We start from the raw sequence: 21,716 nt of genomic DNA on the forward strand, positions 1-21,716 counted from the left end.
CAGACCTTTTTGCTTTATCCACGGTGAATGATTTTACAGACTAGAGCAAAATAGTTTTTTTGTTAACCGGTGGACAACTAGAATCGCCACAAAAAACTGCTAGTGTCACGTAATATATTGGTAGATAGCGAAAGTTTAATTATGTAACACTGAGAAATAATTAAGTCAAAGAGTTTTTATGCGTTTAACTGTCTTAATCTGAGATAAAAACAGAGTTTAAATAATTAACAATTTATTAATTTACTATTATAACAAGTTAAACTTAACACAACAATAAATAAGTCTTAATCAGCTAGCCGGCGCCCCAGCGGCTGTACTCGTTTTCTTTATGTACCAGTTTTCTTTGTAGACTTTCTTCCTCATGCCCGGCTTTTCACTTTCGGGATTATGGCTGCTCGCCATCGCGGCGAGCTCGCTGTCGAGAAGCTTTGGTATCGTGATCGGCTCGAACCCGTACTGGAACTGCGGCTCTACGAAGTTTGTCTTGCTTCTATACCTTTGAAAGGGTCGCGACGCGAACGCTGAACTGTCTCGCGGCGCTCCCTTCGAATAATCATATTCGTACAACTGTTGCTTTGGTTTGTGGCTACCGTAAAAAGATTCTGTCTTCTCCTCCTTTTTTTTGGGAAAGCCAAACGTAGGCGCCACCGAGTACTTAGCGAACTTTGGTTTTTGTTTTTTCTTATCGTCTTCTTTTTCGTCGGACACATAATAATCAGGCTTTTGTTGTTTATATAACTTGTAATAGCCTAGTTTATTTTGGTATCGATCGAGTAAACTTTCTGGCTTGCTAATTGAGTAATCTGTGTAGTAGTTTTCTTTCATTTTGTCTCTTGAGTCTTTATAGCTCGAGCGAGCTTCTTTTGGGAATTCGTCGCCATCTTCTTGATATTGTTGGAAAGGGGTGTGTTCAATGTTATACTCCACGTGGTCGGGAGGAACACCATAACTTTCGGGATCGAAAATATCTTTTTCTGCAGCTTCTAAGGCCTCGTTGGTGTATGCGGGGAAACCAATCGCAGCATTTTTGTACGCCTTTTCAAAGTCCTCTTCATTATTTTCTTCTCGGTCAATGACTTCCTCTTTCATTTGTTCTTGGTGCATGTGCATTTCATCAGGCGATTCGTCGTGGATTATGATGCGTTTAGATTTCTCCATGACATGTGCTGCGGGGCCGTGGTACGTGCCTGACTGTGGGGGTGAGTAGTGCTGGTGCGATTGCTGCGGTGCTGACTGATGCGAGTGCTTCTCGTGCGAGGCGTGATGATGTCTGTGCGGCGGGTGAGACTCCTCGTCCTCCTGAGGAGACTGCTCACGTTCCTTAGACTTTGGCTGCACATGTTGACTGGGATCCACTTTAATTTGTGCATTAGCGAGCAAACGTATATCTTCTTCGTATTCCTGAGTAATGGGTTCGTAATCGAAGTGTATTTTGGTTTGACCTGAGCCGGGGTAATATTTTGGTTGATTTGTATGCACGGGCTCATGTTGATTTTCGTGACTCGCACCTCGGTGGTGTTCTTGTTCTTTGTGAGGTGGTTCGTGATGCTCCTCAGAAGATTTGGGGTGATCTTTATAATTCTCGGTATGCTGGTGATGATGATGATGTGCTGGACCGCTATTTTCGGACTCATGAGATGATTCATGATGTTTGTGATTCTCTCCATCACCGTGTGGCTCGTTAGTGTGCTGGTGGTGTTGTTCCTCCTCTGGATGATGCTGATGATGCTGTTCCTCAGGTTTGAAATTATACACGAGGTGCATCGGACCGTTACCATGATAATGAACTTCCTTTATTTGTAGCGGTTCCTTTGATGATCGGGAGAAACTGTATGTAACGGGCTCTTTCTGAGATTTAGAACCATAGCTATAATGTACCGGTTCCGACTGTGTTTCCTTGTTATAGCTGATTGTTTTTTCGCTGATTGTTTCTTTATGTCCAGGTGCATTGATTTCATATACAATTTCTGGAGCATCATCAAGAGTCTCGTGATGCGTGACTATTGTTTTCTTCGGAGCATCATTCTTTTTGCTCTGTTTGTATGTTGGTTTCTTGTCTTTCTTCTTGTTTGCTTGCTTCTGTGGCTTTTCATTGATGTTCCCGCTGTCATATGACATTGTCTTCTGTACCACAAACTCTTTCTGATAATTTTTGACGTCACCGATATTAGGTTGCGGCAATTTTTGGTACGTTGCCTGGTTGATTCTCGGCAAAAAGTGTTGCACTTGAGGTACCAGAGGGTTTGCAAACGTCAGAGGCTCAAGAAGAGTTAAGTCTAAGAGAGGAAGGGGTTCACTTTTCACTTTCACAATATTTTTCTTTCCGTTGAACTCGTTAACATAAGTGATAGTCGTTTGTTTGGCAGGAGCTGATTGTAACCGAGCTTTAGTTCCGGGCGCTTTTTTCTCCACAGGCTTTGGAGCTTCTTGTCGTGGTTCATAACTATGTTCGACGTGGACCACTTCAGGTGATTCTTGGAATCTCTGGTATTTCGGCCCTCCGTGTTCCTCGTGAGGTATTTCATGAATACGATGTGATTTCACTTCCTCATGTGACGCATGTGGACTGCTCTCTTCAATACGTTCGAACTTCGGATGTTCATAGGAGGAATGTGAGATGTCGTGTACTTGTTGATGCTTGGATTCACTACTGTCACTATTGGGTTTTTCTTGAATACGTTGGAACTTCACCTCACCATGAGCACCGTGGGGAATTTCTTGGATGCGCTGAAACTTCGGTTCACCATGCGACACAGGCCCTTTTTCCTGGACGTTTTGGATCTTAGGTTTGCCTACAATTACATCAGGTAATTCTTGCTGCCTCTGGAACGTCGGTTGATTTTTCAAATTGCTGTATTGCTCAAGCGGCTGTGTATTGGAAAATACTGCTTTGTTGTTTGTCGACTGTTGCTGTGCGTTTGGAGCTCTAAAGCCGTTATTGTGAGTATTTAAAGTGGGCGCTAAGCTTTGAACATTCCCTGCATACATTAAGTGTCCGAAACTAGGAAATTGGTTGAGTGGAGTCGGGGCCGGACTCTGGAGAGCTGGGACTCTGAAGGGCGCACCAAAGAACACTTGCGGAGCTGACTGCTTGAATTGAAAGTTGGGAGACGCAGCGACTAATGGTTGGGCCAAATGTTCCGGCAATTTCGGCTGAAGCGACACATACTGTTGGGGGAATGCAGCCTTATACGGAGCTTGCTGGGGGCCTTCAAAGTATCTGTTTCCATAGGAGTCCATTAAATATGTGTTAACATTTTTATTCACTGGCTTCTGCTGCACCGGGGCGACTTGCGAGGCAGCAGCGTTGGGCACAGGGATGAATTGCGGCAGGTGGAACGAGTAGGAGGCGTAGGGCGCGGCACTGGCATACACTCCGAGAGGAACGTTACGGTACAGGCGCGGGGCACTCTCTGCACTCTCATTGTCTTTGACTGCTGCTAACTGCGCAGCTTTGCCTTTGTCACCAAAGGCCTGGCTTATGGCCAGCCAACACACGACCGCTAATATTGCCTGTAAATAAATATAGAACACATTAAAATTGTATTTACTTATATTAAGATTTATTAATAATCTTTTCAACTGAAATGATTTTATTTTATTTAAATTATTTGAATTAATTTACCTTTCTCCCCATGTTGGGCGACGTTGTGTCGAGACAGTGGGAGCGGCACTGCAGCGGCGCGGCTCCCTCCGCACACTTATATCGCAATGTGCGCAAGCGCAACCAGCGATCAACAATCGTCTTTTTGCTAATGCCACTCTATTTTACACAGCTTTAGGTACGAACACCCGTTATATCATTTAAACACTCGATAGTGACAAATAAAATAAGCCAAACGTTATTCTTCGTTTATATTTAATTGGAAATAGAAAATAAGTAAAGTACTTCCTGTGTCCGGATACGTAACATAATTATAAACTAATGTTAAACGAACGTCAACAATAGATTTGGGAGGCGCGGTTACGTGAGCGGCGAGTGGGTGTTACATTTGTTGTAATAACTCCCGCGCAGCCGGTGACCGACGGTTCGGACAATAACATCAAAATCCACCATAACGCGGCGTTCGCAATAGTGTAAGGGCGCCGACGCAGACTAATTGTCACGCTCGAAACAGGTGTTAATTTGAGTAACGACAGCGGAACAGCGGAACGGAATGTCACAATGGATCAAGGATAGACGCCAAGCAAACATAATTCGATGGCAAAAATTGATTTCATTGTTTTTCAATTAGATTGATGGAGCCTAAAGTTAACAAAGAACAATATCCCGGTTGGGTGAATGTGTGACACGGCGTTTACTTTCTTAACCCAGTGGCTTTCCTCGGTGTTCGGTCACGGTCACCGCGCTAGGGAGCCTAGGCACTGGAAACCCAGTGAAAGTCCGCGATCACTGCTCTTCGATGAAGCGTGAGCATATATCGAATGCCGGTCAACCGATATGGGTATCAATCAATAGAGATGGCCTTAAGTTCATTGAATATCCGTAAAGGTTGAAATGCGTTTTAAAACCAATTTTGGGTGGGTCAATATGCCATTTGTTTGAGTAAATTGATTCTTAAATAAAATAACTAAACTTTAAAATGACAAAGGTCCGGCAAATCTGGTTCTGGGTCTATTGTATGCATGTATATAACAATAACTGAATATTTTTCTCTGCCAAATAATCAAATGAGATTGTAGGTAGGTACTCTAGTTTCACGTAGGTACCAATTAAATATTACAATTGGTGTTACTAAGGACCTTTTCAGCTGCTTTGCAACTGTTTATTTCTAGTAATTGTAGTAGAAAGGACTTTCCCACAGCCAGGGATACGTGAAGATATTTCATTAGTTAACATTACAGTACAAGCTGCAATCGTTACGGAGTCAGACCACAAAGCCGCAATGTGCCGTTTTCATATTCTTATTTGAATTCGTTCCTGGATTTGCTAATGCGACATCTAATCAATTTATACAGACAATTACTATGGTATTATAAAAGTTATTAATTTTCAAGGTAAGATATAAAACTTTTTCTATAGTTTCAGAAGCTTGGTTTATGAAATAAGTTTGGATTCCACAATCGATTTGTCTATGGCCAAAAAAAAATACCAAAAAACATTTAATAGTTATTTATTTCTCATAATATTTACATAGAAAATGTAATTAGGAAGAGAAATGATTATACTAACACAACTTAAAGTAAATTAAATTAACGTAATCTAGATCTTAGGTATAAAAGTCAAATTCTTACACGAAATCTGATCGGAAGTTACGATAGTGTTACCATAGATAATAAAAATATTATATAGAGACGTTTTCGTGAACGCACGCAAAATGTGCATGAAGCTGCAGTAAGGAAGTTAATGTTATTTTGGGGCAGTATTATATCAGTTTATTTTTATTTAATAATCTACAATTAATATTTACTTATGTAGTTACATAGGTAACGTTAATAGTAAACGGGGCTGCCTCTCTGTCAGGGATGGTTCTTTTTTTTTTAATGTCATAATTCGTTTTTTGATTGGTTAAAAAAGACTGAGTCAAAAAAACGGGGCACTAGAGACGCATTGTTTATTATGATTGTGGATTTTGTAACTAATGGCAACTTTTTTTAATGTCAACCTAACCTAAATTTAGGTATACTCTTTTTATTTCAGTGAATGGCAGCCCTTATCAATATCATGAAAATGTAATTTAATCTAAATAAAGAAATCAGAGATTAGATAATAATCAACAAGTCAAAAAAGAAATCCTTATGACAATGTTATAATCACAGGACACTGCACCTTCTGAGTACTTATTAAATAAAGATTTAATGCAAAAATATTAATGAGACCAAACTATCAGTAAATTATGACTTAACCAAGCACATTACTAATATTTCGTATTACAAATTACAAGAAAAACAAATGAATGCAGATCCTATGAAATGTTAATCGGCTACTAAATAATTTCTAACTAATATTTCAAAACGAAATCGCACATGTCAAAAAAAGCAGCACCAACACAAAAACACAAAGTACAAACCAAGGCTGAGCCACACAGAACAGTGACCAGTCTACAGTGCACTCATAATCAATTTGTAGTGTGCTCAAGCCTAAAAATAACTGATTGTCTGTATATTAATCACAAATGCTTAAAGATCACGTAAAATATTCGATACCTCGCTCATTCTCACATAAACCATCCATAGTGGTTTACAAATCAACCTTCATCCACCTTGAATTATCCAGCAGCGATTATTTCGCCTTTAAGGAGAATCTTACGCTGACAACAGCGATCACAAAATATTACGTAATCAATTAATCACATACCACATTAACTTTTAACATCAAACGCCCAATCTGTTGAAAACGTTCCTAGTGATTGTCAAATTGTTTGTGTTCTTCGCTCCTAACCTAGCTTTGACGCCATCTTTCCCGGGCTCGGGCATTGACAACCTTCTTTCAGGCTTGTTGAACACTGGCGTGAACTTCTGCACAGGTCTCTGAATGGGCTTTTGAACTGGTACTGTCTGATTTGCTTTCCGAACAGCCTCAATTTCTTTATACTGAACATGGCTCGAGAATTTAACCGACTTAGCTCCTGCTAACTTTGCTTTCACACTGACGGGAGTCTCATCTGCCCTCATAGTGCCAACAGCAATTTTTCTTACATTATTCTTCGATGTGGTGACTGTGAAAACCTTTTTGGAGATGTCAGGCGTGCTTTTAAGGATGCCTTCGTATTTGAGAGCATCCTTGTCTATGGGTATAGTGTTGTCGTCACTGAGCTGCTCGGATTTGGACCCGAGGCGAGCGTAAATAGGTTTTACTGACGCCTTTGTGGTGACTGGAGCTGTCTTTATTTGTTCAGAGTTACCGAGCCTGGCGAAAACTGTCTTGGAAGGACCTGGAAACAATAAAATAATAAATTAATACGTGTTTCTTGACTTTTCTTCAATCTTGGATTGAAAGAAAAAGTTTTATTTTACCTTCTTTGGCTGCTGGGGTCTGCGACGCGGAAAATCGTATGAGACGCGACTTTTTCATACTGATGTCGTCATTCCTGGATAAATGGAGAACAAATGGATCAAATGACACAATTCATTCCACGCCTTTTATCGCTCTAGTCTCCCCTGTGAATTGCTAATTTTCTCATTAAACTAATTAAATTCGACATTACCAATTTGATGAAAACGAGCAAATGGTACTTAGGTATACTGTAGAAAAGATACCAATTTTTAACCTACATTTTGACTGAATAGGGTTGTTTCCTAGTATTCATTTAGTTAAAATTAAATAAATGCGCCGAAAGTTCACAAAACTAGAAACACGATAAGCTATATTATATTATTTATAACTGACCCTATATTTTTTAATTAATTTATGAAATTTTAATTTTGAGCCTGTGACGTCACGCCATTAAAAACGACGAGAAGAGACCGATGACGTCATCCTTTCTATATTTGACAATGACAAGTATTTGACAGTGACAGATATATCGAAATAACCTCAGAATTAATGTTTTGTTTATTTGCTTCTGTGAAGTTCTGTGTGTTAATTGCATTTAAGTGATACAACTGCTAAAGAATTATGGAGAAAGGATTTATGAAAGCTGATAGTTCCAATCTGCCAAGAGTAGACTCTTTTATGGTCGCTCAATTCTTTGCCAATACCAAGATTTTTATTCAGCGGTACGTGGATGAACAGTTTATTTAGAGCACTAATGGTCGTATTTCCACAGTCTCGCACAACACAAACCTTGTAGACATTCATTTAATTTAAGTTTTTTGAAAAAGCATCAAATCTTTTCGAACGCGGACACAAACATAACCTCAATATAAATAAACATAAACTTTACGTTTCTTTGCACCATTTCATTTTTCCGCGTAGACAACTCAAAACATTTGAGGTATTTTATTTTTGTGCAAATGTATAAAAATAATCTATATGTATAAAATATTATAGTTTTTGTAGCTATTTTATAAAAATACATTATTAAAATTAAGAAATCCATTAGTTGGTATGTTAGTTTTTTCTCGTTAGATGTGCTTTAAAATGTAAAGGAATGAACAGAGAACTTTGACGTCACAGTCACGTGATCTAGCGTTTTCTGAGCAATTTTTTAAGACAAATAGAAAAACATGTAATACATAAAAAATAAAAAGATTTGAGACGAAAAATGAAAGAGAGGGTGATCTTAAAATTATTTAGAAGCTATCTAAATAGATTTCCAAAAATTGGAAACAACCCTATTGAATCAAACTGTATCTTTCCTAGTTGTACCCTGCACAACTGTGGTGTAATTCTCTATACATACGCAATTTGTCTGTTTTTTTTGGACCACCACATAAGTCAATTTTCTCTACAAGTTTAGAAGACCACATGAGCCATTACTTCTGCAAGTTATCTGTGTCTGAAATAAATTAACTCACCCAGTTTCCAAAGATTTCCTCTTGAGTTGTGATGGCGGGCTAGGAGACTCCTGAGGCGGCGGGTTGCGTGTGTAGTGCTCCAAAATGCGACTGGCAGCTGTTTAAACAAATTATTGTAATAAGAATAACACAATACATTGACCTTTTGTATGAAGTCTGGAGGTCAAACAAATACTGAACGTAGTTTTATGTAACTTTGTCATGTAACATATTGAACCATTGACAAAAAGGAGGATTTTAGTTTATATAAATTTATAATTTATTTGAGGATTTTAGATTATAAAAACGGAAAGCTCATCTGTTAGTTCAAATTCGAAAGGGATAAACGGATACACAGAAGCTGACCCCAACATAGTAGAAAAGAGACAAGGCAGAAAAATATGATGACAACAAAGGTAAAAAGTATTCATACCTAGCAACATTCTTGTTTGAAGTGGCTAAGTCGCTACTTACGAGATGAAGGCTGTGACACAGTGGCTCGTCCGGTGATGGCAGCAACGGGCACTTTAGCTGTAGGAGGCACTGCTGTGCTCAACACGCGGTCACGAGCTGTGCTCTCATGCACTTGCTTTGCATGTCTGGAAAGAGAAAAAAACAAATCAGTACGTAGTATAAAGGGGTTTCCACTGCTTGTCATGATAAGTACTTTTTAATAAATAGATTGATTTACAGTTTTATGGATTAGGATAGTCATACTAATATTGCAACTTTACAAACTTTGAGGTTTGTAAAGTTGATGTATGTACCTTTGTTTGTTACTCTTTTATAAAAAAACTACTGAATGAATTTTCATACTAGACAGGTGGTCCCTTCAGGAAGCGGTGAAACCACTGCCATGAAAAGAGTTGCAACTGCAGTAATGTTTTACTCTTACCTCAATATAGCAATAACATCTCCCATCCGAGATATTCCCATATCTCGTAAGTATTCCTTGTTCAAGTCCAAGAGCATGTCATTCTGGATGCGGTTCTCGGTGAACGTGAGGGCATATGTTGCTGACACATCTGATGGTATACCCGCTGCGGTGAAGAAACTCACCCACATGCCTGGAATTATAAATAAGTATTTAAATGTATCTTCAATGGCCAATGTTATGGATAGTCGCAATGCAGATATGACATGCATTCTTTTGGGAAGTAGACTAAAACCATGTATGTTTTAGTGATCTTCCAAATAATATTTCAATTTACCTTGAAACTAGAAACCAGTTTTATGACTCATCATAAGGCAATATTAACATCACATAGAATTTATTGCTTGAAAATAAATACAATTATATCAGACTTACTAACGATCTCAAATTTCTGACATTAAGGAAGAATATAAGTATTAATTTGGGTCAGCTATTGTAGCTAATTATAAAAGTAAATGTCGGCCTAATGTTCTTCAAATCACACCAAAACAATACGGCTTTATATACTAAATGAATCTCCGTATTATGCTGTGGTGTGTAGTAAATACATTTTAAAACAAATATTATTTTAAGAGTGCATAAATACCACGAATATTCCCGTAGAGTTCTAACCTTGGAGAATATTTTTGGCATCGCCAGCGTCAACAGCTGATGTTCAATTAGCTCTCATTTAATTGATTTAAAACGAAAGATACTCACTCGTTAAATTAGCATCCATTTTTAACGATGCTGCACTCATTTTTTATATTCTAAAATATCAAATTACAGAAATTTTATTCAACAGTTCACTGACAAACATAGCTAAACAACAACCATAGACAAGCACTGAAATTGACGTTTTCGATGTCAAAGTCTAAACCCAACATAGACATAATATTAGTAAACAGGACTGCGCATATAAACCCAAAAAACCAGCCGAGTGAAACAGTTAGTACGGAGGCTGTCTGTCCCTTTCTAATAGGGTGACTATGAGATTAAGCTATGTGAGACAAATCCGAATTTTGCTAAGATTATTAAACGCAGATTGGTATTGAAGTTTTAACTTACGCAGTTTGTGACCTTAAGATACTTATAAAGGCTTTTAATAATTAGCGGGAATTAGCAGTATAAAAGCAGGAAGATTCGAAGTGAAGACTGTTTTTTTGTATTTCTACTTCATATATAGACTGCTGAGCCATTTATGTCGCCTTTCTTCATTTTTTGGGAAGCTATAATAATAGTACAACAGTTTTAAAATCCATCACCCATATTAAAAGTACTTGACCGTAATTCGAGGCTTATAATATGAGATAGGCACTTCCGTTTCCCGTAGTCTTTGACATTTGAGCTACTTTTTAGTTCTCTTTTTATACCATAGAGGGCGTGTTTCCGGTGTCTCAGTAGGCAGTCGGTAAAATTATTTGAAACTCATTGGCGTTCTTGTTCCCGTAGCAGAAGGTTGTTCGCTCAATTAAGCGCACAAATTCTCCAAACGCTACAGTTATACATTATTTTTACAGTTAAAAAGTTAAGTTGAAGTCGAACAAGTATGTAAGTATAAAATACTCATTATTATATGTCATGATATTACCTACTACTTGCAGTTTCGAAGTGTTAAAGTTTATAGTTTTACTTTCAGTACCTACTGTATACTTATCCAAAACTATCATATTTTAAACATCGTTTTTTACAATACTTCGACTAACACGGTATCCATTACGAGGATAGACTGCATATGCATATACCTACGGGTACAATTATTTTATTCTACAAACGGTTTTACCGTTCAATATTATTAATCCTAGTGTAGGTAGTATTATTTTTATTTAGAACTTTTTTAACGTTATCTGTATTTCAGAATGAGTGAAACTAATGTACCGTCGAAGGAAGACGAGCCGAGACCTGGACCGAGTGGTTTACAACGGAAAAGGGCTCGAAGCCTTAGTTCTAGTTCCAGTAGCTCTTCATCCAGCTCGTCTTCTTCGGATAACCGTAAGCGATCACGTCGGCACCGCCGTAAGAAAAATAAGCGTTATTCTGATTATGATAAATTATCGAAAGAAATTAGCGAACTGCGGAACCTTATTTCCCAGCCGCCTCAAAGTAATAATTGTGACTATGATGAACAAGTCTCTATATATTCACGGGTTAGTGGTGAACTTTTTGATGATGTGGTGGAAGTTAATGAACAAAATTTAGATTGCACGGGGAACGTGGATTTTTCCTTTAATCTGGAAACTAAACTAAAGGAACCTTTAACTCCTAAAACCCCAAATAAATTTATTACAATGTTAAATGACGCGCAACGTTTAGGAGACTCGGCCTGGTCCGAAGTAAGATATGCAGAAACTCAAAAATTATATAATCACTCTCCTGGTTTTGTAGATCTCGAGTGCAATGGCGAAATTCGTGCATACGATTCACTTCCACATTTAGCCAAAGCTGATAAAACTTACGCCGCTTTGACATTTTGTATTTTGAAACAAAAAGAGTGCTTACAAGAAAATTTGCGTAATTTACTTACATGGGCTAAGTCTGATTCTTTTGATTTAAATAATTTTAACGATAAAATTAATGATTTATTTTTAAAAGGCGATTTTCATAAAGTTTCATCTGATCTGTTACAACTCGTTTGTGGGCATAGGTCCGAAATTATTGAAGTTAGAAGGGATACCATTCTTAAGCATGTTAAAGATCCAGTTACTAGAATGGCTCTTATCAAGATACCACCTTCCAATACGCACATTTTTGAGGCTGAGGCTTTCTCATCTGCCTTAGATAAAGCGGGGGGGATTCGGAAATCCTTCTGGCCCCTAAAAACTGAGAATTCTCACAGAGTACAAAATAAAAACATTCGCTTTCCCTCGAAGGGAACTAGCACCAAGAAGTTTACAGTGCCATCGAATGGCAACCAAACTGACGTATACAATAATTTTCAAAATGTGGTACAACCCTCGAAGGGTGGATACCAACATGCTAAGTATAACCCACAAAGTTATTATACTAGCACAACTTCTGATAAGGTAAGAGGTTCCTTTCAATCCCGAAACTCGAAGTTTCGTGGACCACAAAGAGGATGCAGAGGACGAGCAGCTTCCTCCGCCTCTAGAGGACAACCCAGACGTCACGAGCAATGACTCGAAGTCATTCCAGGCAGGACAATTAATCCACTATTACGAGAACTGGGTGGAAATGGGGGCTCCCGAAATTATATTAAAACTAATAAGAGGTTATCGCATACCGTTTGTTCGAAAACCTCCACTAATAACACCAAAGACCAATCACAAATTTCAAACACAACAATCAGAGGCTATGACAAAAATTGTGCAGAAAATGAAAGCTCAAGGCATTTTACAGCCAGTTCCACCGTCACCAAGCTTCATATCCCACATGTTCCTTATTCCAAAATCCGACGGGTCCCAGCGGCCAATTTTCAATCTCAAGGCCTTAAACGAGTTTGTGAAAACAGAGCCATTTCGCCTCATAAATATGTATCGAATTCCCGATTTCTTACAACCAGACGACTGGCTGTGCAAAATAGACCTGAGTCAGGCTTATTTTCACCTGAATATTGCAAAAACGCATCGTCGGTTTCTACGACTAATTTACAACGGGGAAATACTAGAAATGACCTGTCTTCCATTCGGCCTGAGTGCGGCTCCCAAGACCTTCTCCACACTAACCAACTGGATCGCCCAAGTCTTACGTCAGCAAAAGAACATTCGAATAATAGTTTATTTGGACGATATTTTACTAGCACATCAAAACGCCACTATTTTAAAGAAAAATGTCCAAATAACCTTAGATATTCTTCAGACACTGGGATGGTGCGTCAATTTGGAGAAATCCGTTACGATCCCACAAAAAGGCATAACATTCCTTGGTGTAATGTGGAGAACTTGGGAAAATTCAAAATCTTTGCCACCCGAAAAAGTATCCAAGCTCAAGTATCAATTCGATGTCGAAACGCCCTCTACAAGGTGCGACCATTCCTCAACCCGTTCGAGACGAACTAAGCTGGTGGCAGCACAATTGTCATCTACCGACAACCCTTCACTGTCCCTCTCCGGCACATTTCCTTACAACCGATGCATCAGACATCGCGTGGGGTGCCCAGTTAGACAACATCAGTCTATCAGGCCCATGGTGTCCAAAAGAGAAAAAATTGCATTGCAATTTGAAGGAAATGCTTGCAATCTTACACGTCATCCAGTCACATGGACGAAACCTCAGTCGCAGCTCTGTCCTAATACAATGCGACAATCAAACTGTAGTAGCCTATCTAAGGAAAGAGGGGGGGACAAAATCTGCAGCATTGATGAAGTTAACCTACAAACTGTTGACATTACTAGACCAGTATCAAATTGTTTTCAACATTCACCATATTCCGGGAAGATACAACAACCACGCCGATCACCTGTCAAGGCATCGACGTCTACCGGAGTGGCACTTAATGCCAGGGTGTCTGGAAACAATTTTCAAGAAATGGGGAACTCCGTTGATAGATCTCTTTGCATCACACAAAGCTCACGTGGTTTACAACTACGTGTCATTGGATCAGAAAGACCCAAAAGCACTTTTTTACGATGCGTTCAGCATACCGTGGAATTACCCACTAGCGTGGATATTTCCCCCTCCATTTCTGGTACCAAAGGTACTGTCTCACCTCAACCAATCGCAGGGAGTATTTCTTCTAGTAGTGCCTCGCTGGCAGAAAGTGTTTTGGCGAGCCGACCTCAAAGCGAGAGCTCTAGCGGCCCCCATAACCCTGAAAAACTTACCCCAAAACCTAATAGACACGTCAACCGGTCTTCCGCCACCGAACGTGAAAGACCTAACTCTCGAGGTTTGGAAATGTGGGGGTGGACAGAGGACTTAGGTGATTGGTCTTGTAATCAGATAACTTTATTAAAAGGATCTTGGAGATCATCCACGCTTAAGACATATAAAGTTGCGTGGGAGCGATGGCTGTCATGGGCTAAAAAGAATCAAGTGAATTTTAAAAAACCTAGCGGATCTCAACTGGCAAAGTTTTTGGCTGATTTGCACTTATTTCATGGTTTATCATATAACACAATTCTCTTACACAAATCCGTTGTTTCCACCCTTTGTTCTGCCGACACGTCTAGCCAACTCAGTTCACATGTTTTAGTTAGGCATATATTAAAATCAATTTCATTAAAAAATCCTAGATCTATTAAATCACCAATATGGGATATAGATGTTTTAGTTCAATATCTGTCGAGTTATTCAGTAGATATAAATAATTGTTATCAAAGTTCTCGACATACAGCTATTCTGTTGCTGTTATGTTCCGGGCGCAGAGTGCATGATTTAACTTTGCTTAAGGTTGACTCGAATCATTGCATTCAATCAAACGATTCTATTATTTCTTGGCCAGAATTCGGTTCAAAAACCGATAAAGAGGACTACCAACAATCGGGTTGGAAATTAATAGCAAATAAAGATATCCAACAATTAGATCCAGTTTTTTGGATAAATCATATAATAGCATTGTTAAAAGAAAGAAGAGACACGGCTAAATCAAATAACTTATTCATAACAGTCAGGGGTCTTCCTAAAGCTGCGTCTCGGGCAGTCATATCAGGGTGGTTAAGGCACTTATTTAAAGATGCCAATATTAATTTTACCCCTGGTAGCACAAGGTCAGCAGTGGCCTCAAAGAATTGGTTAAATTATCCTCTTGATGACATATTATCTCGGGGAAATTGGCGCTCAGCTAATACCTTTCAGAAATTTTATAAGCGAGAAATTATACCTATGAATACTTGTGATTCTACACAGATTACTAGATTTTTTCAACCTGTTAATTAAAAATAAGTTCCTGTTATTTTGTTTGTGTTATGTGTTGAGTTAATAATAATTGATGAACAAAATGATATATTGTCAATATGTAATCAAACTTATTGTAATAAACTATCTCCTTTGGAAGATTATAAATTCTTTGATTTAAAATATTTGTTGAATAAATAATGCTATGAATACTGGTTGAAATACAAAGTTTATGTGTATTATTTTAAATAAATGGTAATTACAGATAATAAACCAAGTAGTTTATTTTTATTTTCCTTATCACATATTTGGAGTTATTCAAGTATCACATTGGCGTATCTGTCTTTCGGTGTTTCCATGTCTCACCAGGCGAAAACAAACACATCTCATATTATAAGCCTCGAATTACGGTCAAGTACTTTTAATAGCAGCGTTTTACCTGAAATAAAACGCATATTAAAATACTTACCTAATTCGAGGCTTACTTTATAACTGCCTGGTGATTATAACAGAAGCCAATGAGTTTCAAATAATTTTACCGACTGCCTACTGAGACACCGGAAACACGCCCTCTATGGTATAAAAAGAGAACTAAAAAGTAGCTCAAATGTCAAAGACTACGGGAAACGGAAGTGCCTATCTCATATTATAAGCCTCGAATTAGGTAAGTATTTTAATATGCGTTTTATTTCAGGTAAAACGCTGCTATTTTCACTCATTACAATAATTCATGGGCACCCTAGTTGTTTGGTTTACGAAAATGTTATTATTAGCTAACCTGTGGAACGATATATTGCAACCACCATAGGATTCACTTTTACAAGTATAAACACAACACTTTTTCACCATTTAAATAGTTTAAATTGATTTAATACAAAAAATATAAACAAAATTTTAAATGCTGATTACGCGCCAAGAATGTTCACGGTTACCGCTAGAAAAAAAAAATAATTATGTTGTTTATGTTTTAAGAATAATAATTTATATAAATAATTTATTCGTATAATAAATTAATGCGATTTTTATTAATTTGTTGACTTACAATTGTTAAAATAATATAAAAATATATGTGATTCAATTGTTTTTTTGGGAAGACAAAACTGTTGACCACAACATTTTTTTATGCTGGCAAGGTGTTAGAAAGAGACAAACAGCCTCCGTTCTAACTATCCCTCTCGGCTCGGATTTGCCTCTGTGTATTATGCAACAAATTTAGTACCTTATTGCGTTGGAATAGAGTTCATTTTCGTAAATATGTATTTTGAGCGTGCGCAATCTTGTTTATTATATTACATCTATGAAACCCAAAGACTAAAAGTGTCTCGGGTTCACGTCATAATATTACAGTGACAGTTGACACCGACTGTCAAGCAAATGATGTCGGCTGTCGGTCAAAAAATTCCAAAATAAAAAATCGGCCCTTTCTGTAACTTTTCAACTGACTAATGTTGCTGAAAGTTATCTCATACTCAAGCAGTTTGTTTTCACCAAGAGGATTAAACCTCATTCAGAAAGGTGAGTGTTTTACCACTCTGCACTCGCTAGGTCTTACATAAAAAATAACCTGTATCATGAACTTGATTGTATTTTTATTTTTAGTTCCTAAATTCAACCTGTGTGAGTGTGCAAGCAAAATGTCAACAGCTCTGGAAGCTATACCGAAAGTAGATATAGACCCTGCTGGAGTATTCAAGTATATATTGCTGAATGTGTATGACAAAACAAAAGTTAATGTGGAACCAGTTGTAATCGTTCGTGGTTATAAGCGATGCAATTACCATTCAGATATTTATGATGAGGTGAGAATAACATTTTCGTATCAGTCCACATAATGCACACTTTTAATTCAAAGAGAAAACACTTGTTCAGTAATGATTTTTCACATTTCAGGTGCAGGAAAGACTACAACCATTAGACTGTGAGCCTCTAGGTGGAGGAAGAATATCTCATGATGCAGAAAACAAAAAGATTCATATCTATGGTTACTCTCAGGGCTATGGCAAAGCAGACCATGAGGTCACTGCCAAATTGATCAAGAAAGCCTTCCCTGGTTACGCCATCACTGTCAGTGATGAGGGATATTAAACTTACTGTGATTGTTCAACATCTTATGCTATTTATACTTGTGAAATAAAAAATGTAAAACATAACATTCATTTCAAATTTTTTACTTGCCTCTTAGATGTACTATGCCTATGTACTGTGATTATGAAAAATGTATCTGAGGAAATCACATACCCATTAGATTAGATAAAGCTAATATTAATGTACATTGGGTTTCTTACAAAAGACAACTGAGGAGTTGGACTTGACTCAGAAAGCTTTTTATCTTTTAAATGCAGAGATGAGTTTTTACTCCCACTCTGTGAAAGGGCTCAATTTGTTAATTCATTATTTACCGCAGGAAGGTCAGTGTATTATTATAATATTACACACTATCAAAGAGGTCTGCAAAAATATTTCGATACAACCAGAATATTTTACATGTAAATTGATTGATTCTGCGTATACCGGAACATTTTCAATTTTTTTGACACTGTCAAACTCATCTCGGTGACAGATCAATGTGATGATGGGAATTGCGAATTTTCATTTTCAATAGAAATTATTTTGTGTTTGTGATAAAACAATGGCAAACTTTACAACAGACGGTAAATTATGTATAGAGCGAGAGATAGAAATAAATACTACAGACAAACAGTTTGATGACTTGATAACACGTTTTGATATCAGCGAAACTTGCAAATGGATAACAGACAATAACTTCGTAAAGGTAAACATAACTTTTTCACACATTTGCGAAACTAATATTTGTTCAACTAATTAACTTGTCTCTCAAACAGGTATGTCTTCAATTTCCCGATGAACTGCTTGGAGTGAGTGCAAAGATTTATCAAGAAATAAAGAAAAGAGTGGAGGTTGATCTTTACATTCTTGGTGACACTTCATATGCTAGGTGAGATTGTAGATCATCTTGAATTGTCCTTATAGTTTTCGTATATCTATAACCCACCTACATTTAAGTACTTACCAGTAACCCTCTATGGTCAGTCACAAAACTTAATGCAACCTTCATCATTTCAGCTGCTGTGTGGACTCGGTAGCTGCAATGCATGTTCAAGGCAATGCAGTAGTGCACTATGGTCACTCCTGCTTTACCAAGACTAACATACCAGTGTTTACTGTGCTGCCCAAAGATCATCTAGATGTTGATGCCTCTATGAAGGTCCTACATGACAATTTCAATTCTGATGATAATGTTAAGATGTGCCTGTTTTATGATGCTGGCTTTGAACATTGTAAAGGTGAGGTCTTTAACTTTTATCCTTATATGACTTGTTAAACTGAAAATTTCCTTTGAATAGGATAAAATCATTTGTTTACTCATATTTCAGACAAAATCTCAGAACACTGGTTTCAACACTACCCACAGAGCTACATATCATTTGTGCAAATAGAGGAGCACCAACACAGATTCCTTGGCAGAGTAGTCAAAGACAAAAGAGGTGAAGAGTTCCCAGTCGAAGTGCTCAAAGATTGCATTTGTATACATATTGGCTCTAGGGGACAGACTGTGTTCAATTACACTATTTCTATTGCAGGTAAAAATGGCAAAAAAGTAAATTACACACAATATCTTAAGAATGTTTAAATAACTTTCAACCATTTTTCACAGCATCTGAATGGTATGTCCTTGATCCAAATACCAGTAAAGTGGAACATTTACAAGAAACAATGTGGTTCAGGCGTAGAAGGTTTCTGGTGGAGAAATGCAAGGATGCCAATGTGGTTGGGCTTCTCATTTGCAAGCTGGCTGGTGACCAGACTAAAGATATCATCAGTAGGATGAAAGAGCTGTGCAAAGTTAATGGAAAGAAGAGCTATATTGTGTCAGTTGGTAAACCTAATGTTCCAAAGTTGGCTAACTTTCCTGAAGTAAGTCCTGTTATATTCTAACTTTTTTATGGGTGTTTATTTCCTTTTCCATACTTATGTGTATTTTTATTCCACAGATTGACATCTATGTAATGATAGCATGCCCAGAAAATGATCTCTACAGTGCTCGAGATTTCTACAAACCTATTGTGTACCCATATGAACTGGAAGTGGCACTGAACTCTAAAAGAGATCCATATTTCTCTACTCATATCACAGATTATGACCAATTACTTCCTGGGCGTCCACACCACTGTGATATTGACCATGTAAAGGAGGCCACAGATGTCAGTCTCATCACAGGAAAGATCAGAGAAACCAAGGTTGATAATAACCAAGGAAGCAGTACTGACTTGGCAGAAAAGCAGAACTGGGCCTTAGAAAGCATAGGACAAAACCTCCAAGACAGGTCATGGAAAGGTCTAGAACAAAAACTGGGTGAAACAGAGGTGAAGAAGGCAGAAGTAGGCCGCATGGGCATACCTCTGCAATACAGCAATGAACCAGAATGAATTTAGAATTTTATATTTTGTATTTACAATGACTTGGTTATTCTAGTACAAAACACTTGTCCTGCTAAGTAAGACTGTATTTTTACAAATAAATTAATTAATTGAAAAAAACATTGTTTCCTTTACAAAATTACATCAAGACTGAAATATAAAAGAAACTCATATTAAGATAATTATATGATTATACTTGGAAGATCAACTTACTGTACAATGCAAATCATTAAAAAAAAAAATGTGCCAAACTTTACAGCTACACTTTGTCTGCAGTCAGGTTATCAACCTAACAATTTTACAGAAAAAAACACTACTACAAACAGCTTTGATTATTAACAAAACTAATTACAAAGTGTATGAAATCTAAAAAAATATCCAAGCATTTATCCAAAGTTGATGCTATCAGATCTCATTGTCGAAACTCTTTAGACTTTCATGTTGAGTGGGTTCTGTGGTGACTTGAGCCATTCTTTCCTCAGCATTTGTTTGAGTTGTGACAGCCTTAGTGATGGGTTTTCAGCCTTCAGTATTGGTAGGTTAGCCTCTTCAAATGCTGTGTAAGCAGCTTTGAGGCGCTTCTCTGGATGCCTGTCCAAATCTGTTTTGTCACTGTAATTTGAAAAGGTTATAGTACAGTTACAAGTTTAAATCTTATGTAAAACAATTGCAGCTTATGAGTACCCAAACTAGTGTTATAAATATAAAACACTTTTTTAATTGTACATAACAATAACTGGTACGTACAATTCTAGTTGGCTAGTAGATCACAGTACACACTAAATCAATTCATATTTGACCTTCACTCCCAAATTTTGCAATTACATAATTAGCACCTAGCACAAATTAAAAACAAAAGAATAAGAAGATATACCCTAGAATGGAGATAGCTTCATCAACAGTCTGTGCCACCTCTCCGTCCAACTGGATTCTGTTGAGATTCTCCTCCAGCCGAGGTTCCTCCACCACAACTTTAGCAGGCTGTGAACAGATACAAGGTCTTAGTTATATCTTTCTTCTCAATTTGGAAGGTAAGCTTGTTCCATGTAAAACACTGGTACGCAGCTGCATCCTAACTGGAAGCTGACTCCAACATAGGGTAAGATCTGGATAGTTCTATGAAAAGACTATGTATTTCTTACAGTCATGGTGTGACTAACGCTAAGTTTATTTTTATTTACAAGTTCATTAACTACTAGAAAGATTTACATGTTGCCATATAATAGAGTAGAAGTAAATATATAACATACAGTGGTAAGAAATTATTCTTACCGCTGGTTTAACAGGTTCAGGCTTGATAGTCTTCTCCTTCATCTTCTCAATCTGTGCTCTGGTGATCTTGGGAGGAGGTGGAGCTACTTTAGGAGCTGCCTTCAGTGACTCCATTTCCTTCTCAAGCAAGGCTTTAGCCTCAGCCTTCTTTTGAAGCTGCTCTAAACGTTTCTTTTCTTGCTCTTCCTGGAATGGGAAATTATATTGAATTGTGTCTGTTTGGTTGTTATAATGTGATTTGAAGTAGCTGCATTTTAAAATCCAGGGAATGTGGAATGAGTGTAATGTATGGTTTTCGTCTTATTTTTAGGTATTCTATACGATGGAAATGATAAACTAGGCATTTTCAGAAATTTTCATTTTTTATGAAAAATTTTCTAAGTCCCAAAAGCCTTGCACACCCTTTGCTACACTCCAACCTATGTCTGTAAAAGTAAGATTTCATAAAGCATTATTCATCACTTTTAATTCTAAGAACATGATAATTACACAGTCCTAACCTTCTTTTGCTGTTTCTTTTTGAGTTTGTCGTCATTGTCTTCCCACTCTGCATCCTCCATCATCTTCTTTGCCTTTAGATCCTTTTCTTGCTTTTCATTTTCCTTTCGCTGTCGAGCAGCAACAGCTTTGCTGTTTTCACCTGCGAATTTCTTCGGCATTGTTGTTGCAAGTTGAGTTACCAGTAAGTACTTTATAAACTCACTTAAAGTAAAAATGAACACAGAGATTTATAGGCACGCTTTATTAGAAGGTTTTAATAGTTCGAATAAACATTCAAACAGATTTTCAGTAAGAAATATCGACAAAAATCGTAGAACCTATTGGAAAATTTTAACAGCTGTCAAGCCGGGTCCCAGACATGTCCCAGACGACGATATGACAGCTTGTTAATGAATGACACTGATGCATATGACATTCCT

At 37.5% G+C, this 21,716-nt stretch overlaps 5 protein-coding genes across 5 annotated transcripts; 2 read left to right on the top strand and 3 right to left on the bottom strand.

Annotated features, from left to right (window-relative positions):
- Window positions 1-215: 215 nt before the first annotated feature.
- On the bottom strand, window positions 216-3,637 carry LOC124645996 (mediator of RNA polymerase II transcription subunit 15-like). Its single transcript, XM_047186011.1, has 2 exons — window positions 3,626-3,637; window positions 216-3,513 (listed from the first exon to the last, which is right to left on the bottom strand). The coding sequence occupies exons 1-2, from the start codon at window positions 3,635-3,637 to the stop codon at window positions 289-291; spliced, it is 3,237 nt and encodes a 1,078-aa protein (XP_047041967.1). The 3' UTR covers window positions 216-288.
- A 1,461-nt stretch (window positions 3,638-5,098) lies between these two features.
- LOC124643009 (uncharacterized protein C19orf47) lies at window positions 5,099-10,159 on the bottom strand. The gene is made up of 6 exons (XM_047181879.1): window positions 10,013-10,159; window positions 9,275-9,446; window positions 8,854-8,978; window positions 8,401-8,497; window positions 6,958-7,031; window positions 5,099-6,875 (listed from the first exon to the last, which is right to left on the bottom strand). Exons 1-6 carry the CDS (start codon window positions 10,050-10,052, stop codon window positions 6,316-6,318), a joined length of 1,068 nt encoding a protein of 355 aa, XP_047037835.1. The 5' UTR covers window positions 10,053-10,159; the 3' UTR covers window positions 5,099-6,315.
- A 6,266-nt stretch (window positions 10,160-16,425) lies between these two features.
- On the top strand, window positions 16,426-17,235 carry LOC124630664 (14 kDa phosphohistidine phosphatase-like). The gene is made up of 3 exons (XM_047164631.1): window positions 16,426-16,600; window positions 16,685-16,884; window positions 16,976-17,235. The coding sequence occupies exons 1-3, from the start codon at window positions 16,531-16,533 to the stop codon at window positions 17,168-17,170; spliced, it is 465 nt and encodes a 154-aa protein (XP_047020587.1). The 5' UTR covers window positions 16,426-16,530; the 3' UTR covers window positions 17,171-17,235.
- Window positions 17,236-17,615: 380 nt separating this feature from the next.
- On the top strand, window positions 17,616-19,644 carry LOC124630644 (2-(3-amino-3-carboxypropyl)histidine synthase subunit 2). The gene is made up of 6 exons (XM_047164612.1): window positions 17,616-17,858; window positions 17,929-18,041; window positions 18,170-18,390; window positions 18,481-18,687; window positions 18,762-19,021; window positions 19,099-19,644. The coding sequence occupies exons 1-6, from the start codon at window positions 17,715-17,717 to the stop codon at window positions 19,531-19,533; spliced, it is 1,380 nt and encodes a 459-aa protein (XP_047020568.1). The 5' UTR covers window positions 17,616-17,714; the 3' UTR covers window positions 19,534-19,644.
- LOC124630654 (coiled-coil domain-containing protein 124) lies at window positions 19,531-21,662 on the bottom strand. The gene is made up of 4 exons (XM_047164621.1): window positions 21,297-21,662; window positions 20,797-20,982; window positions 20,399-20,505; window positions 19,531-20,136 (listed from the first exon to the last, which is right to left on the bottom strand). Exons 1-4 carry the CDS (start codon window positions 21,453-21,455, stop codon window positions 19,953-19,955), a joined length of 636 nt encoding a protein of 211 aa, XP_047020577.1. The 5' UTR covers window positions 21,456-21,662; the 3' UTR covers window positions 19,531-19,952.
- Between the last annotated feature and the right edge of the window lie 54 nt (window positions 21,663-21,716).

The sequence above is a fragment of the Helicoverpa zea genome, chromosome 1, assembly GCF_022581195.2.
Source record: "Helicoverpa zea isolate HzStark_Cry1AcR chromosome 1, ilHelZeax1.1, whole genome shotgun sequence".
Lineage (NCBI taxonomy): Eukaryota > Metazoa > Arthropoda > Insecta > Lepidoptera > Noctuidae > Helicoverpa > Helicoverpa zea.